The following is a 20,501-nucleotide window of genomic DNA, read 5'->3' as shown; positions in this document are numbered from 1 at the left end:
AACTTTAAAAATATAAAAATGGTTGGTCAAACTTCCTAACGCACAGTGAAGGATAGAATATAAAATATAATCATCTAATTTGATTTCTATTAATAGTAACTTTCCTATTCTAAATCCTTTGCAATTAAGTATCATCTAGAAAGTTTCTTGATAACTTTAGTTGTTCAGCAGAAGGACATGAAACAATACCCTTAGATTATTAGCTGTTCCTACTACCTTAAAATTAAGGCAAAGTAAATACAAATTATTGCTTTATCTTTCAAAAAATAATTATTTTGCTTTTAAGACTATACATTCTCAAAGAGTCAGATGGTAGGAGAAAAATGGGAAGACAGAAAAATTGGGTGGGAAATAAGAAGGGTCTCCAAATGGTAGAGAATATAAAACACAAAAGAATTGGTGCCCTTAAGGAAACATTAAAGTGACATTATTTCCTATATTTTCAGAACTTAAATTCAAAATACTTACTGTACTTGCTCCAGAGATATGATAAATCAAAATCACAAGTTGCATCCAGCCTTTCCATTCATCTGTTTGTTCTCTATTTAACACTTTAGTCTGTGTAAAAGAATCAAAATTTGTTTTAAAATTCATCATGAAGCTATTATTTGGACAGTATACATTAAATATGTTAACATTTTTCTTATAGGATATAAAGCTAATGCTTCTTTCAGAAGAACCTTGGGGGAAAATCCGTTAAAGACTGTCATTTTATTTCTTGATAAAAGAGATAATAAAACTATTTAAAGTATAATATGAATTTGAAAATGAATATGAAAGACTTTAAATATTTAAGTTGATACTTATGGTTTTATATTAAGATTACTTTTAAACTATGACAGATGTGTTTGTAAATCTAAAAAAATGGCATTTTATAATTTTCTTTAAGAAAATCTTAGAATTTCAGTTAGAAAAGATCTTACAGTTCTTTTATACTTTATTGTGAAAACAAAAAGCTCCTTTATTATACTCTTTTCTCTAGAATATTCCCACTGGAAATGAAGAACTGATTAATCATCCGCATATGAAAGTTATGTCTTACAATAGAATTTATTAATTCAAATAAATCATGACTTATAAAGGCGTTACATTAATATTCTGAGCAATTACAGCAATACTAAAATAGGAATTCAGAATATTGTGAACAGTGCCCACATCATTATGTTCTAATTTGTGTGTACATGTCTGACTATATAAACATATAAATATAAAAAGTGTTTTTTAGTATAATTATATGTTTTTAACTTATAAATGATAATAGTATCTCATGTTTGAAGACCATTACAAAATTGGGAGCACCTCAACTTTCTCCATCCTCAAGCAGGCAGAATGACACCAAGTCATGATATCTTTTTCACAGGTCATTATTTTCCAACTTTTCTACAATCTTTATGAAACTATGAACTTTCTCCAAACTGTTTAAAAAAAGCAACAGTTAAGAGTCCACTAAGTGAAGTACAGCTGCAATATTCCTTCATCCTCTTCTATATATGTACAAGTTTGTATATTATGGCATGATAAATGATATTATTTCTTTAATCTACACTTTGTAATGAGATGAAAAGGATAACATGAACTAAAAGAAAATGACTCTTACCTCCTTAGTATTTTCATTGTAAAATACTCCCAAAACCAAGATGTAGATAATTGGAATAAAGAAAGTTGAATGTGTATAAAATTTGTTTTCCTTCATAAATAGATTTGCACGGTCACACATATAGAAATAAGCCATGATCAGGCCAAGTTTGCAGAAAGACTGTAAAAGTATTCCTAATGGAGACACAGGGGGATTGATAATATTTTTCTTTTCTTCTCCACTTTCCAAATCAGTACAAGGCTTATTCTTCCGATGAGCGTTATGATGAATTATATAAAAAATTAAATATCCAATAATGGATAAAGTGAAAAAACAAGCAGCTAGCTTCTGTAGGAGAGTAAGAGGAGGCCGAGGTTGACAACAGGAACCATCTACAGGCTTCAAAATCCTATTGCAATACACGTTCATAAGAATCATTGCACTCTGTGAAAAAATCAAGTTATTTCGTTATTATCTTGTCAGTAATGTATTTCCCATTAGATTTTCTCCTGTGAATACTACCGTTTCAGCACTGAAACCAAAATGCTTTTGTACTTTTTGCTACCATTTCCCAAACACTCATGTAAATAACGGTATTCCTTCAATCTGTAAGTAACTAGAGTTCAGGGTTTTTACAACTTCTTGGGTTATTAACCATAATGAAAAATTCATTTTATAATGTGACTCAGAACACATATATGGGAAACAATACCTATCCTTACTACTTGGAATGCATCTGACTTTTTTCCATTCTATTCTTTAAAAAAAGAAAAAAATGCTGATTTCATGGCTGTTAAGGGGCTGCAATCTTTGGTTACAAAAATACTGACAGATGTCAAGGACCAAAGAAATTTAATTAGCAGATTTTCAATACAAAAGATACCAAGATACTTAAGATAGAGTCCCAGTCTTTAGATGTGAAAAAAGAATATAAAATAACTGCCACCAAAAATAATTAATTCTTAGCTAACAATATTTATAATATGCCCTTCATTTGGTTTACAGTTTATGGACCACTTAGGATTCAACAGTTTTAAGATTTCTAATTTTAAATAAGGTATAGAATCTTCAACATGGTTTCATTATAATAAAAATATTCTAGGCAAGCTGTTAAGTATTTCTAGTTGAAGGTTCAGTCAAATCTAGTTTATGAAAACTTTATAGTTTAAGTACCCCTAGAACTCTTAAGATGATTATATTATTTAAGCCTAAAACATTCAAAGTACTCAGTTATTTAGAAAATCTCATTCTCTTAGCTCTGAGACTTCAGGAGACTCTGAGCCTGGAACTCTTGCAGATACTAGCCTACAAACTCCATCCCAAGGTTCTTAACCAGTTCCAGGGAGTCCACAAAGCCCCTGAAAAAATATGGAGAACCGTTTGTGTGTGTATGCAGACATGCATTTTTCTTCAGGAGAGGAACAGAACCATTACTTTTTATCAGATACAGGGTTATGTGATCCTCAAAAAGGTTAAGAACCACTGCTTTATAAGAAAACAATAACTCTAAATAATATGTATTGTACTATGTGTGAAAATTTATAATTATGCAGTTCTCTTTTGTACTTAACCTAAAATCCTTTTCCACCCATCAATCTGGATTTGTTCAGTATCTACTTTGTACACTGAATCATGCTTAGGGTATCAGAACTAGAAGGAAATAATAAAAATCATTCTACATATTAAAAAAATGTGCTTTTCACAGAATTTTAATCTTGTAAATTTAAGGTTCAAGGCAAAGAGAATATAAAGCAGTAGTTTTCAAACATGAGTGTGCTGAGAACTTATAAGCTTTATATGAAACAAGGGATATTAAGAGTAACTAGCACTCACTAAATGAAGTCGCATTTCCTCCCTTCCATAACTTTCTCCCTTAGAGTATACTAAAACTCTCACTTATATATTCAGCTAGGTGATGGAAAGCAATATTATTTCTAGATCTATGTTTAGATAGAATAACTGCAAGTAATTAAGACTGCAATTAAATTAATTATTACCATGTTATAGTGACATATAGCTATAACAAATTAGATATTACGGTCTGTACTGACAGACACAAGAATTCTTACAGTTTCTCTGCTTGATTCAGGAAGATGTAAGCCATCCAAAGATTCCATGATGGTTTCTTGAGCAATTAATTTGGAAACACTGAACATCTTAACATTCGATTTAGAATTTCTGGTGCTGCTATTCAAAATACTGATTGCAGCTTCATTGTAGGCATCTATCTTCTCATTAGTGATCATTTTCCTATTTTCACTTAATAGATCTTCATAAACAGGATCTGCACATGAAACATATTTTTAAAAATACCCTTAAAAATCCCTACTGGTAGAAATTATAATCATGCAAGTTAGTTAACTGCATTTCATATTTTGTTGTTAAAGTTCAGAGAACTCCAAGCACTTAATAATTCATTTTAAAATAAAGTTGGCCAAGGTTTGCAATAGATTTTCTTTCTTGTATTCAATTTTTGAATCAATCCATAACACTCTTAAAGTTAAAGAACTTTTATACCTCTTCTCTCTTAGGTACACAGCTTTCAGGAAACATTTTTATGTTCTAGCATGTCTTAAGAATTTAAAAATTTTGGATGCTGGGTTATAGCAGGTAACTGGAGTTTAAAACTGGATTATGGAAGATGGCCTAATTAAGTATAGCAGCCAATCTTTTTTTCCTCCTGTTGCTGATTCATTTTGCAAACTTTGTTCACACAATTAGGAGGTAATATTATTAAGGATCAAGGTCTTTTATCACTTACCATAAATCATTTAAATTTAACTTTTTCCTCACTTTAGTAATAGAAAGGCTAACAATGAGTCTGTAAATGAAATAGGGATTTTGGAAGAGATAATCACCACCGTGTTATTTCTCTCAGCTTGACATAAAACTTGGAAACAATCATAAGAGTTTCTGACAAACAACTTGAATTGCTAAAATACCCAAGGCATTTCATATTGTGCTAGGCATTAAATAATGGACATTCAATAAACTCCTGAAATGAGTTGATCTAATGTCAACTTTCTCTTAAAGAATTTCATTACCAAGTATAAACTAGCTGGTTTGAATTTAAATATATTGTTGATTCCAAAGAATATTTACTTCCAATGAACCTAATATTATGAACCAGACAATTTTTTCTCTATTTCCCAATCACAATAAATATACTTGGTAAGAAATTAAAAAATCAGAGGCAAACATCTTATTTGCCTTTAGGACTTATTCTCTTTGTTATATTCTGCAGCTGTTCTACCTGTTAAGGTTCCATGGAAAATCTCTTTATTTATTATTAATTTTTTTTAACTTATTTATTAGTCTGTCTATTCCTTAAGTTCAAAACAGGAAAGCAAATAGCTCAAATTTATTCCAATTTTTCAAATGTTATTTCAAAATTTATTTTCATAAAGTAGTAATTCTGCTTCTTGAAAGAGAAGATAATAGAAACCTATGCCTCAAAATATATACAAAATGACATTTTTTCATTACTTATCCCTTACCTTGTAAGACCCAATAAACATCACTAGTCTTTGCCAATTTTTCTAAAAGTGGTGCCATGGAGGTAATGTTCATTTTATACTGGGAAAGTGCTTCGTTGCTGCCATTGTGAATTTTAATAGACCACTAAGAGGAAGTAAAAATTAAGCATTAATTCAGTATTTGTCACAGAAAAATTAAAGTATATAATTTCCTCTATTGTAACAAAGGTTATTTTAAGATAATTCCCATTCTTATTCAATATTAGAATAAAGTATGGTCAAATTATTTCATGAAATATATGAAGGCAGTTATAAAAAGCTGATATAAAATTAGACTTTCAATGTATAATGTTCAAGAAGAATGTAATTTTAGATATAAAATAATATTGACATTTACCATCAAATTTCCTAAGTTCATTCAGATCTTTTAAAAAAATTATCTGTCTAATTAATTAATAGAAATAGGAATTAAAATATAAGTATAATCAAGAATTCTATATAACATAAGTTAATTTTTTCTTAGCATGTTCTTGAGTATGAAACAAAAATCATTATGTAAGGATACAGATAATAACTTACTGTGGCAGCTCCTGCTACAACCACATGGGGCTTTGCAACAGAATCCTGAAGAAAGAAAAATCTTTATAATAGTGTTATATTCAGTTCAGGAAATTAACGCAGTAATACCCCTTAATTTTTTCCCTTAAATTTAAGTTCTTCTTCCATTTAAATGCATTTTAATTTTTTAGGGTTCCTTATCAGATTCTTGTTACAACAAGATGGACACCCCACGCCTAAAACCTTACATGGTTATATGACTATACAGGATGGCATGAGGCTTGTATGGCTAATTCTTTGGTGTTCGTTAAAACAAAAACAAAGACAAAAAAACACTACTGAAATCTAACACAGCCTAATATTGTTCTGAATTCTGAGTAAACTGTGTAAAGCTCTAGTATATTATGTCAGCCAATTAAAAAGTATTCTTGGAAGCCTACAGGGTATACAGTTTAAGTGTTAAATAAAATGCAGTGCTCTAAAGAAACATGATCTTTTGGGAAAGCCAATCTAGTATGTATTTAACAACGTAAACTGATAATTATTATAGACCATAATGTGGAAAAAAATGAGAAATTTGGTAGAGATCCTCACCTAGTGCAAATTATACTATTAATAATACTACCAGTTATATAGTACTTAGTAATTTACTAGGTATTTCTCTTAAATTAGCTCATTTTAATATAGATTCTTACCACTTGTTAGATAGGCAGGAAGATATTATACATATCTTATAAAAAAAGGCTATAGACTCAGAAAGGTTTATAGCTATTGCTGAGGTCTGGCAGGGACAAAGCCAGAACTTAAGTCTTCCGACTACTGGGTTCAATGCATCTTCCACAACATAGAAGATCTGATAATACAATCATGTGCACAAGAAACAATTAAAAACAAGAAATCAGAAAAAGTCCAACCCATATATAAAAATAGAAATGACAGTTACTGTCTCATTATGAAGGTAAAACATGCTCAGTGGAGAAAACTATGAAAGCAGAGAAAAGTAATAACACAATTAATCTATTTCTTGTCAGAGATATTCCAGTTTCCAACCTAGCATGCTCCATTTTACATTGCTACTTTAATGAAACTTTTTCCTCATCCATAGATGGCTCCCTTTCTCACTCTTCACAGTGGTTATCCCAAATCATTTTTTCCTTACACAGGTCCCTCCTGTCCTCCTCCTCACTTTCGGCATAAAGCCTAATTCTCAAACTTCACAGAGAAAACAGAATTCATCTGGCTTGGGTGCTCTTGCCTTCCTTCCTCCATTCTTACAACTTTGTCCATATGCTCACCCAGTCTACCGTCCTCTGACAGGAGAGTAAACAAAATATGTTCCTATTGTGCTTAATGGCTAACCCATTGCTCTGCGTTTTTATCTCCTCCCTTTTTACTTCTGGAGCTATATCCATAAGTTATCTCCTCAGACTCCTGAATTATCCATTTCATCCTTCTCTACTCTTCTTTCTTCCCTCAATCCACAAAATGTTAAACCATCTTTATCCTCAATCCTCCTTCAATCCTGTCTCACTCTCAAATTCTTCCCGTTCACACTCTTGACCAACAGATTATTTGGAAGAGCATTCTGTTTTCACTATGCTAATTTCTACATCTCTCATTTATGCCTCAACTTATCATGTTTTGATTTTGAATTAACCATCCATTAAAACTGTCCTCAGAGCCCATTAATGAACTCTGAATTGCCAAGTTCTGTAGTTTCATTCTACCCTATATAGTTCCTAAAGTGACACTACTATCCACTTTTTAAAACTCTTTTCTTCCCTGTGTGATATTACAGTTATTCTTCTTCTGCTTTTCCTCTTACCCCTTTTACTACCTCCTCTCATAATCTTTTTTATAGTTCCATTCCTACACTCTCTTCTTTAATCTATACTTGCTGCCTATTCAATTATTTCTATTCAAGTCACCTCAAATATCAACTCACTCCATACCAAGACTCCCCAAATCCATCTAAGTAGCTCAGACTTAATGACTACCATTCACCTACAGAATTAAATCTAAATTGCTGGTTTCCTTAATTACCTATATCTGCCACTCACCTAGAAGCTCTTTGAGGAGAGGAACTCTGTTAACCAGGGTATCAACAGTGTTTAGCCTGGTGCCTAAAATATGGCAGCTGATTTATAAATATCTGTTGGATAACAGTAGAGTTGTTTAAATTCAACTTTGCTTTTATGCCTGTAAGTATCTGTAAGGCTATTTCAGTTCATAAGTACATCTTTCTAATCCACTGTTCTTCTAGAAATATTATCTCCTCTGTAAAGCTTTCTTAGATCCTCACTACTCTAAACAACCCTCATCCTAAGAGCCTCTATCCATGGTGCTTTCATAGTTCTTTGCGCTCAGTTCTACTGTTACCCTTCATATTATCATACCTTTATTCATAAGAAAGTCACTATCTACTAGATTGCACATTCCTCAAGGCCTGAGACTAGGGCTAATTCCCAGTCACATTCCTAATACCTAGAACAAAGCTAGTAATAGTACATACATAATAAAATATAGAACTTTGTATTCTCAGGATCTAGCAGCTTATTATGGAAATATTAAAAAATAAATACATAAATACATGCATACATACTCTTTGATTGAAACCAATGAACTAATCAATCTCAGGTAATTACATGGCCATCTATCCAAATAAGTTGAATCTTTCCTCTCCCCCAATAATCATAAGGAGTTTTACAACAGAATCTAAAGCTCCAAAAACTAGTGTTAGCAAATTGTAAGAACAGAAGATCTGAATATGCAATATATCTCCAGGTTAGTAAATAACAAAGGTTTTTTGTGATCTTGCCTGACTTATAAATTATATTACACTGATGTTTGTTTAACTGTGAATTTCTACTACTTTAATGGATATACTTTCAGGTCCAGCACAAAGGTAAAACACATGTTTAAATCATCTGAAATACACTCATAACACTATACTTCTGGACATTTAAAAACACATCAATAAAAACAAAATTATGTGAGACCCCAATTTTCCAGAAAGTTGAATTCTAGAAGTTGTCTGCATGTTTGTTTTTGAAAACTTAAACATTTTCTTAAAGAAACAAAGTTAAAAATGTTGACTAGGTTCTCACTGGATCCTACTAAAGTCTATTCGGTTGCCATACTAAACACTTATTGTGAAAAGAAGCAAAGAAAAATATCCTTGCAACACAAGTAATTAAGCAAAACAAGGTCAACAAAATTGAATATTGTTTTATCCATCCCAAATGCAAATACCTCTGGAAAAGAATACAGGTTTAAATAAAGGACTGACAAGGAGCTATATGGAGAGACTGTGGAAGTTCTATAGTTGACTTGTGAGAAGTTAGGGGTTTTCTGAGGTTAACAGCATACGTGCTTTATATCTAATTTATCTCCAAACATTACGAGCCAAAACACATTAGGCTCGACTTTTAGGTCACAAATATAAAAGGGAAGAAAACAGGATATTAAAAAAAAAAAAGTTTCCTGAAGTATCAGGACATGAGTTTGAAGAACAAAGTGGAAAAATGCTTAAGAGAATGTATATAGGGCTAGAAAGATTATCTGAGTTTGAATTAACTGAGCTACAACAGTAACAGAAAGTTTTAAATCAGTAAAGTGTGGTATAAGCATAATCACCATAGGGTTAGAATGGTGATAACAGAGGCACTGGATCAAAACTTTGTTCTCTCAGTAAAGTGATAATCAACCCAGCATGGTCGAAATCCAAAAGGTTGGTATAAAGTACAGGAGAGTGGGACAGGTGAGTATGGGAGAATGAGCTTTCAAAATCTGATTGCTCAAAACCAGCAAGGCCTATGTTTTCAAATACAGACCTCAGTCCACACTTTGATACACTGTTTCATAGAACCATTAACCTCTGGATGCCACAGAAAATCCTAAAAGAGAAATGTAAGAAAAGAAGTCAAAGAAGATATTGTATCCACCATTCAAAATAAACTTTAACATATCTCTTATAGAGTACTTAAAAGTAAAACACTACCTTATCTACAATATCTTCATCTCTCATCTCATTTTGGTTAAGAGTCTCACAATAGTTCTCCTTATGTCCACTTTTGCTTTTCTCGAAAATATTCCCCACGTTTTAGTCAGAGTAATGTTTTAAAATTTTAAATCTGATCTTGCCACATCCCTGCTTAAGTATTCAAGGACTTTCAATCAGTTGCCCTGAGAATAAATTCCAAAGTCCTTAAAATTCCTAAGAAGTTGCAGGACCTGGCCTCTGCCTAGACATTCTGTCTCTTCTCCTGCCATTTTCCCCCTTGCTAAGTGTCCTTTTGGTTCTCATTCAGCTCCTGCAATGCTCTATGTGCTCCTTTTTCTCCAGGGCTTTGTTCCTGTTCCTTCTGCCTATAATGCTCATAAATTCTCCCCCTAAGCCTAACTAGCTTGAGGCCTCAGTTAAAACATTATTTCCTCAAGGAGGAAAACTACTTTTAATAATTCCTTGTTCTATACATTTCTAATGCCCCACTTTTTCCTTTTTGCCATCCTTATCCTATGTTTAATTGCACATAGAAAACTATGACGACTCATAAACCCCATTAGATATAGGACATTGTTGTCTTGATCCCCATCTGTATTCTCAGTATCTAGAAGTCACCTGTGACTGGGAATTCAAGAAATTAATATATGTTCTTTTATGAACTTTGATCCTAAATACATACTGGTTTCAAATTAACATACAAGATTATTTTTTCCTGGATAAAAGTCTGAGAGACCAAATTTTCTGTTATTATACAAAATAGTGCACACATTTATTAAATTATCTTACTCTACTTATCTGCTCTCAATACACTGAAATACATTTAGCATGTTCAAAGCATTAGTTGATCTGCAAATAAATTAACCAATGAATAGTTTCAACATTATAACATTTAGCTTACTGTTATATGAACTTACCACTTTAACTGATGCAGTCTTGTCTTCAAAAGGAATGTTTTCATGCTGCCATAAAAAAGGGGGAGAGACAACAGAGAAATATTAATGTGTAGATTAACTGTATGTAAATAATTCCTCCTTTAGCTGCTTTTGTTGACTCATTTATACACCATATCCCAATTAACTACATTCAACCTGAAGGGGAAAACACCTGCATAGACTACCAAAAAATAGTGATATTAAACTGTTTATATGTGATCTTCAACATCTAAGATGTAGTTTAAAGATAAAACTCCAACTATGAATAAGCAGGTATGTGAACACGCCTATATAAATTATCTTTTTGCCAAGCTTCCCATGATTCAAATTTAGTCCTAGTATTATTATCTATGGTAGAGACCGATTGCTGCCAATATAATATGGCTAGATGTAATATGGGTCATTTCCAGGCTGAAGTTCCCAGGGCAATTCTAGTGTCTGCCTTAACCTGATACAGAGACTGACGAGGTTGAATGTCCCAAATGGTACAACTAGAAAATAGTAAAAATTCCAATAGCAAAAATCCCTGAATGACTGCATGGAGCAAAGCCCCTTGCCAAACCACCTAGGACAAGCAGTGCTAAGTATTAAGATTGTAGCATGGTTTGTTGCTGCAGCAACATCTAGTCTCTTCTCACCAATATACTAGTACAGGCCCTGTCTAAACAGGAATGGACATATATGACTCTAGGTTATTGTAGATTTCACTTAGAAGGCAGTAAATAGTCCAGTTGTAGAAAAAAATTAAAATCCAGCGACTACAACTTCTTGTAACTAAGTGTTCCATAAAAAGAATAAATATCCTTTCACAGTTAAATATCCAGGATGGAAAGAACAGGGGTGGTTAATAAGAAGCTAATTCTCTTCCTAAAACCAAGGTTGAAATGTTTTCAATAATTTAACCAGACAGTATTTGTTTTTATAATGAAATAAAGTTTGCTTTTATCAACAAGCGAAATTTTAAAATTCTTATTAGTCCTGCTTAAGCATCTTTTCCCAAAATGACTTTAAAAAAAATTTTTATTGGAGTATAGTTCATTTACAATGTTGTGTTAGTTTCAGGTGTACAGCAAAGTGAATCAGTTATACATATACATGGATATACATATATCCATTCTTTTCCCATATAGGCCATTACAGAGTACTGAGTAGAGTTCCCTGTGCTATACAGCAGGTTCTTATTAGTTACCTATTTTATATATAGTAGTGTGTATATGTCAATCCCAATCTCCCAGTTTATCCCTCCCCACCCTATCCCCTGGTAACCATAAGTTTGTTTTCTATATCCGTGGCTCTGCTTCTGTTTTGTTAATAAGTTCATTTGTACCCTTTTTCCCCAAAAGGACTCTTGAGGCCATTAATTCAACAGAACTTTAAGGTTTGATATATGAAAAGAGTTTTCTTGGTCAAATAAGTCTGGGAAATACTGGGACAGAGAAAATCATATATGTGTTCTCCTCCTACTACTCCATCCTAACCTTTAACAAATTCTTACTCAGAGAAATCATGTGTCATGAAATTTCTTTTTCCTTTTTGCATAGCACAGTTAATTCAATCAATTCAATCTTTGTTTCCTTTATTATTTTAATATAACATTTGCTATATACAAAATAATATATCACATATATGTAAGTCATAGTAAAAATAAATAAGCACTTGTGAATCCATGGCACAAATCAGAATGTTACCAACACATGGAATGACCTATGTGGCCCTCTCCCTCTCAAATTCCTTGCTTTGCCCAAAAAGAACAACCATCTTGAATTTTATTTTGCTCTCTTTTTTATTATACAGTTTTGTCACATGTATATGCATCCTCAAATAATATACTGTTCCGTTTTGTTGGCTTTCACTCCAACTTTTAATTTTGAAAAATTTCAGACTTATTATAGCAAAGTTAATACCCTTTACCAATGGTTAATATTTTCTACACTAGCTTCATGTGTCTCTACGCACCACATGTATTGGGTGGGCCAAAAGGTTAGTTCAGTTTTTTCCATTAGGTGGCTCTAGTAGCACTTAGTTGTCTTTAGCTTCATTCGAAACAATTTTGTTAGATTGTATGTGACAGCTGCTATCATATCAGCGTGCATTTAAAAAAAGACATCAAAATTGGTGAATTTTTGTGTAGCCATTTTAATATTGAAGATGGAAGAAAAAAAGCGACGTTTTTGGCATATTATGCTTCATTATTTCAAAAAGCAAGTGAAATGCAAAAAAAGATTTGTGCAGCGTATGGAGAAGGTGTTATGACTGGTCAAACATGTCAAGAGTGGTTTGCGAAGTTTCATGCTGGAGATTTCTTGCTGGACAATGCTCCACGGTCAGGTAGACGAGTTGAAGTTGATAGCAACCAAATCAAAACAGTAATTGAGAACAATCAGTGTTATACCACACAGGAGATAGCTGACATACTCAAAATATCCAAATCAAGCTTTGAAAATCATTTGCACCAGCCTGGTTATATGAATCACGTTGATGTTTAGGTTCCACGTAAGTTAAGAGAAAAAGACCTTCTTTACCATATCTCCGCATGCAATTCTCTACTGAAATGTAATGAAAATGTTCTGTTTTTAAAACAAATTGTGACGGGCGATGAAAAGTGGATACTGTACAACAATGTGGAATGGAAGAGATCGTGCAGCAAGCGAAATGAACCACCACCAACCACACCAAAGGCCGGTCTTCATCCAAAGAAGGTGATATTGTGTACATGGTAGGATTGGCAGGGAGTTCTCTATGATGAGCTCCTTTGGGAAAACCAAATGATTAATTCCAACAAGTACTGCTCCCAATTAGACCAATTGAAAAGTGGCACTTGACGAAAAGCATCCAAAATTAGTCAACAGAAAAATGCATAATCTTCCATCAGGATAACACAAGATCAAGTTTCTTTGATGACCTGGCAAAAACTGTTACAGCTCGGCTAGGAAGTTCTGATTCATCCACCGTATTCACCAGACATTGCACCTTTGGATTTCCATTTATTTAGGTCTTTACAAATTCTCTTAATGGAAAAAAATTCAATTCCCGAGAAGCCTGTAAAAGGCACCTGGAACAGTTCTTTGCTCAAAAAGATAAAAAGTTTTGGGAAGATGGAATTATGAAGTTGCCTGAAAAATCGCAGAAGGTAGTGGAACAAAAGGGTGAACACATTGTTCAATAACATTCTTGGTGAAAATGAAAAATGTGTCTTTTACTTTTACTTAAAAAACCGAAGGCAGTTTTTGGCCCACTCTATACATAGTTTTTCTCCTTTGCTGAATCATATGAAAGTAAACTGCAGACATAATAACAATTTCACCCTTAAGTACACATCTCCAAAGAATATGTACATTCTCTTACATAAGTGCAATACTACAGTCCCACCTAAGAATTTGACATTGATAAAATATTATCTGATTTAATATACAGTGCATGTTCAACTTTCTCTAATTTCCCAATAATGTCTCCTCTATAGTTCTTATATTTTAATCTAGAATTCAATTAAAACCAGGTATCGTGTACCCGATTGGAGACAATATGGTAGAGAAAAAGGACCTTGAGCCCACCTCCTCTCACGAGAACATCAAAATCACAACTAACTGCTGAACAACCATTGATTAAAAAAAGCCTGGAACCTACCAAAAAAAGATATTCTACACCCAAAAACATAAAGAAGAAACCCAACAAGACAGTAGGAGAGGCACAGTCATGATATAATCAAATTCCATATCCTGGGTGGGTGACCCACAAGGAGAGTAATTATATCACAGAAGTTCTCCCACAGGAGTGAGAGTTCTGAACTCCATGTCAGGCCCCCAGCCTGGGGGTCCGGCATCGAGAGGAGGAACCCCCAAAGCATTTAGCTTTGAAGACCAGCGGGGCTTGACTGCAGTACCTCCACAGGAATGGGGGAAACAGAGGGCACACACAAGGTCTTGTGAGGGCACACTTAGAGGGCACACATAAGGTCTTGTGAGCACCAGGACCCAGGGCAAAAACAGTGACTTCATCAGAGACTGGACTGGACCTACCTGCTGGTCTTGGAGGGTCTCCTGGGAGGCTTGGGCATCTGTGGCTCTCTCTGGGGTCATAAAAGCTGGTGGTGTAATATCGGGGAGTGTTCCTCTACTTGAACTCTTGCTGGAGACAGACATCTTTCTTGGGTAATTAGCATCAAGACCAGGTCCTACCTAACAGCCTGTAGGCTCCAAGACTGGAAAACCTCAGGCCAAACAATCAACAGGCTGGGAACACAGCCCCACTCATCAGCAGACAGGCTGCCTAAAGACTTCCTAAGCCCACAGCCACCTCTAGACATGCCCCTTGACATAGCCCTACCCACCAGAGGGCCAAGACCCAGCTCCATTTACCAGTGCGCAAGCACCAGCCTCTCCCACCAGAAGTCTGCACAAACTTCTAGACCAGATTAACCCACCATACAGCAGACACCAGAAGCAAGAAAACTATGATCTGGCAGCCTGTGGAACCAAGTCTGCAAATGCAGGTGAGAACCTACCCTGGGACCAGCTGGTCACTGGACCTTGGGTAATGAGAGGGAAAGTGTAATGCTGGGACACATAGGACATCCCCTATAGAGGGCCACTTTTCCAAGGTCGAGAAACAGAACTAAACTTCCACATACATAAAAATACAAATAGAAATTTAGACAAAATGTGATGGCAGAGGAATATGTTCCAGATGAAGGAAAAAGAAAAAAACCCAGAAGAACTAAGTGATGCAGAGATAGGCAATCTACCTGAGAAAGAGTTAAGAGTAATGATTGTAAAGATCATCGAACAAATCAGGAAAAGCATGGATACACAGAGCAAGAAGGTACAAGAAGTTTATAGCAAAGAGTCAGAAAATATAAAGAGCAACCAAACAGAGATGAAGAATACAGTAATTGAAATGAAAAATACACTAGAAAGAATCAAGAGCAGAATAAATGAGGCAGAAGAATGGATAATTAGGTAAGTGAGCTGGAAGACAGAGTGCTGGAAATCACTGCTGTGGAAAAGAATAAAGAAAAAAGAATGAAGAAAAACAAGGACAGTTTAAGAGACCTCTGGGACAATGTCAAATGCACCAACATTCACATGATAGGGGTCCCAGAAGGAGGAGAGAGAGAGAAAGGTCCTGAGAAAATATTTGAAGAGATAATAGCTGAAAATTTCCCTAACATGGGAAAGGAAACAGTCACCCAAGTCCAGGAAGCACAGAGAATCCCATATAAGATTAACCCAAGGAGGAACATGCCCAGAAACACAGCAATCAAACTGACAGAAATTAAAAACAAAGAGAAAATATTAAAAGCAACAAGGGAAAAGCAACAAATAACATACAAGGGAATCCCTATAAGACTATTGCCTGATATTTCAGCAGAAACTGTACAGGCCAGAAGGGAATGGCATGATATATTTAAAGTGATGAAAGGGAAACACCTGCAATGAAGAATACTCTACCCAGCAAAGCTCTCATTCAGATTTGATGGAGAAATCAAAAACTTTACAGACAAGCAAAAACTAAAAGAATTCAGCACCACCCAATCAGCTTTACAACAAGTGCTAAAGGAATTTCTTTAGATGGAAAGAAAAGGCAACAATTAGAAACAATAAAATTATGAAATGGGAAAACTCACCAGTTAAGGCAAACATAGAGTAAAGGTAGCAAAACACCCACATGCAAATATAATACCAAAACCAGTAACTGTGAGAGAAGGAAAGTACAAATGCAGGATATTTGAAATGCATTTGAAATTAAGATATCAGCAACTTAAAACAATCATGTATATATATAGACTGCTATCAAAACCTCATGATAACCACAAACCAAAAAACTATAATAGATATACATACAAAAAAGAACAAGGAATCCAAACACAACACTAAGGATAGTGATCAAATCAGAAAAGAAGAGAACAAAAGAGGGAAGGAAGAAAATAGACCTATAAACACAAATCCAAAACAATGGCAATAAGAACATACATATCAATAATTACCTTAAATGTAAACAGAGTAACTGCTCCAACCAAAAGACGCAGACTGGCTGAATGGATACAAAAACAAGACCCGTATACAGGCTGTCTAAAAGAGACCCACTTCAGATCTAGAGACACATACAGAATGAAAGTGAGGGGATGGAAAAAGGTATTCCAAACAAATGGAAATTAAAAGAAAGCTGGAGTAGCAATACTCATATCAGACAAAATAGACTTTAAAATAAAGAATGTTACAAGAGACAAAGAAAGACACTACAGAATGATCAAGGAATCAATCCAAGAAGAAAAGATAACAATTGTAAATATATATGCACCCAACAGAGGAGCACCTCAATATACAAGGCAAATGTTAACAGACATAAAAGGAGAAACTGACAGTAACACAGTAATGGGGGGACTTTAACACCCCACGTACATCAATGGAAAAATCATCCAGACAGAAAATTAATGAGGAAACACAGGCCTTGACACATAGACCATTGGATTTAATTGATATTTATAGAGCATTCCATCTGAAAGCAGAAGAATGCACATTCTTTTCAACTGAACATGGAACATTCTCCAGGAGAGATCACAGGCTGGGCCACAAAGCAAGCCTGGGTAAATGTAAGAAAACCGAAATCATAACAAGCATCTTTTCCAACCACGATGCTATGAGATTAGAAATCAACTAAAAAGAAAAAAAGTATAAAAAACACAAACACGTGGAGGCTAAACAATATGCCACGAGAAAACCAATGGATCACTGAAGAAAACAAAGAGGAAATCAAAAATTACCTAAAGACAAATGAAAATGAAAACACGACAATCCAAACCCTATGGGATGCAGCAAAAGCAGTTCTAAGAGGGAAGTTTATAGCAATACAAGCTTACCTCAGGAAATAAGAAAGATCTCAAATGAACAACCTAACCTTATACCTAAAGCAACTAGAGAAAGAAGAATAAACAAAACACAAAGTTAACAGAAGGAAAGAAATCATAAAGATCAGATCAAAAATAAATGAAATAGAGACAAAGAAAACAATAGAAAAGATCAATGAAACTAAAAGCTGGTTCTCTGAAAAGATAAACAAAATTGATAAATCTTTAGCCAGGCTCATCAAGAAAAAAAGGGAGAGGGCTCAAATCAATAAAATTAGGAATGATAAAGGATAAGTTAAAACGGACACCCCAGAAATACAAAGGATCATAAAAGACTACTGAAAGCAACTATACGCCAATAAAAGGGACAACCTAGAAGAAATGGATACATTCTTAGAAAGGTACAATTTCCCAAAGCTGAACCAGAAAGAAATGGAAAATATGAACAGACCAATCACAAGCACTGAAATTGAAACTGTGACTAAAAACTCCCAACAAAATCCAGGACGAGATGGCTTCACAGGTGAATTCTATCAAACATTTAGAGAAGAGTTAACACCTATTCTTCTGCAACTCTTCCAAAAATTGCAGAGGAAGAAACACTCCCAAAATCATTCTATGAGACCATGATCACCCTGACACCAAAACCAGACAAAGATACTACAATAAAAGAAAATTACAGGCCACTATCACTGATGAACATAGACACAAAAATACTTAAAATGCCAGCAAACTGAATCCAACAATACATTAAAAGGATCATACACCATGATCAAATGATATTTATCCCAGGGATGCAAGGACTGTCCAATATCCGCAAATCAGTGTGATACACCACATCAACAAATTTTACAATAAAAACCATATGATCATCTCAGTAGATGCAGAAAAAGCTTTTGATAAAATTCAACACCCATTTATGATAAAAACTCTACCAAAAGTAGGCACAGACAGAACTTACCTCAACATAATAAAGGCCTTATATGACAAACGCACAGCTAACATCATACTCAAGGTGAAAAGCTGAAGGCATTTCCTCTAAGATCAGCAAACAAGACAAGGATGTCCACTCTTGCCACTTTTATTCAATATAGTTCTGGAAGTCCTAGCCACGGCAATCAGAGAAGAAACAAAAGGGATCCAAATTTTTTTTAAAAGCAGTAAAACTGACACCATTTGCAAATGACGTGATACTACACATAGAAAATCCTAAAGATGCTACCAGAAAACTACTAGAGCTCATCCATGAATTTGGTAAAGTTACAGGATACAAAATTAATACACAGAAATCTCTTGCATTCCTATGCACTAACAGCAAAAGATCTGAAAGAGAAATTAAGGAAACAGTCCCATTTACCATCACATCAGAAAGAATAAACCTACCTAAGGAGGCAAAAGATCTGTACTTCGAAAACTGTAAGACGCTGATGAAAGAAATCGAAGATGACACAAACAGATGGAAAGATATATTGTACCATGTTCTGGGATGGGAAGAATCAACATCTTCAAAATGACAATAATACCCAAGGTAATCTACAGATTCAATGCAACCCCTATGAAATTACCAATGGCATTTTTTGCAGATCTAGAACAAAAAAATCTTAAAATTTGTATGGAAACACAAAAGACCCCGAATAGCCAAAGCAATCTTGAGAAAGAAAAATGGAGCTGGAGGAATCAGGCTCCCTGACTTCCGACTATACAACAGAACTACAGTTATCAAAACAGCATGGTACTGCCACAAAACAGAAATACAGATCAATGGAACAGGCTGGAAAGCCCAGAAATAAATGCAGCATCCATGGTCAATTAATCTACGACAAAGGAGGCAAGGATATACAATGGAAAAAAGACAGTCTCTTCAGTAAGTGCTGCTGGGAAAACTGGACAGCCACATGTTAAAGAATGAAATTAGAACATTCTCTAACACCAAACACAAAAGTAAACTTAAAATGGATTAAAGAACTAAATGTAAGACCGGATACTAATAGCTCTTAGAGGAAAACATAGGCAGAACACTCTTTGACATAAAGTGCAGCAATATCTTTTGGATTCACCTCCTAGAGTAATGAAAACAAAAATAAACAAATGGGACCTAATTAAACTTGAAAGCTTTTGCACAGCAAAGGAAACCATAAACAAAATAAAAAGACAACACAGAATGGGAGAAAATATTTGCAAATGATGCAACGGACAAGGAATTAACCTCCAAAATATACAAACAGCTCATGCACCTCAATTAAAAAAAAAAAACCCAATCAAAAAATGAGCAGAAGATCTAAATAGACATTTCTCCAAAGATATACAGAGGGCCAAAAAGCACATGAAAAGATGCTCAACATTGCTAACTGTCAGAGAAGTGCAAATCAAAACTACAGTGAGGTATCACCTCACACCCGTCAGAATGGCCATCATCAAAAAGTTTACAAACAATAAATGCTGGAGAACGTGTGGAGAAAATGGAACCCTCTTATACTATTGGTGGGAATGTAATTTGGTACAGCCACTATGGAGAACAGTATGGAGGTTCCTTAAAAAACTAAAAATAGAACTACCACATGATCCAGCAATCCCACTCCTGGGCATATATCCAGAGAAAACCATAATTTGTAAAGATACATGCACCCAGTGTTCATTGTAGCACTACTTACAATAGCCAAGACATGGAAGCAACCTAAATGTCCACTGACAAAGCAGTAGATAAAGAAGATGTGGTACATATATTCAATGGAATAATACTCAGCCATTAAAAAGAATGAAATAATGCCATTTGCAGCAACATGGATGGACATAGAGATTAGTATTCTAAGTGATGTGAACCAAAGACAAATATCATATGATATCACTTATATGTGGAATTTAAAAAGTGATACAAATGAACTTATATACAAAACAGAAATAGACCCACAGGCATAGAAAACAGACTTAATGTTACCAAAGGAAAAAGTGGGGGGAGGGATAAATTAGGAGTTTGGGATTAACATATACACAGTATTATATATAAAATAGATAACCAATAAGAACCTACTGTATAGCACAGAGAACTATACTCAGTATTTTTAATAACCTATAACGGAAAAGAATTCTGAAAAAAAATATATATATATTC

General features: G+C 34.2%; 1 protein-coding gene across 1 annotated transcript in view; it reads right to left on the bottom strand.

Moving 5' to 3' along the window:
• Positions 1-20,501, bottom strand: part of CASD1 (CAS1 domain containing 1) — a 69,604-nt gene that overhangs the window by 33,667 nt on the left and 15,436 nt on the right. Inside the window, exons 4-10 of the mRNA XM_007105298.4 lie at positions 10,531-10,575; positions 9,444-9,506; positions 5,632-5,676; positions 5,074-5,197; positions 3,646-3,860; positions 1,598-2,020; positions 469-558 (exon numbers count right to left, since the gene is read on the bottom strand). Of these exons, the coding sequence (XP_007105360.2) occupies positions 469-558; positions 1,598-2,020; positions 3,646-3,860; positions 5,074-5,197; positions 5,632-5,676; positions 9,444-9,506; positions 10,531-10,575 (1,005 nt within the window). The remainder of the gene's footprint in view (positions 1-468; positions 559-1,597; positions 2,021-3,645; positions 3,861-5,073; positions 5,198-5,631; positions 5,677-9,443; positions 9,507-10,530; positions 10,576-20,501) is intronic.

Source organism: Physeter macrocephalus, chromosome 5 (assembly GCF_002837175.3).
Source record: "Physeter macrocephalus isolate SW-GA chromosome 5, ASM283717v5, whole genome shotgun sequence".
Taxonomy (NCBI): domain Eukaryota; kingdom Metazoa; phylum Chordata; class Mammalia; order Artiodactyla; family Physeteridae; genus Physeter; species Physeter macrocephalus.
Note: the sequence above shows the minus strand (reverse complement) of the source record. Positions and strands in the feature narration are given on the sequence as shown.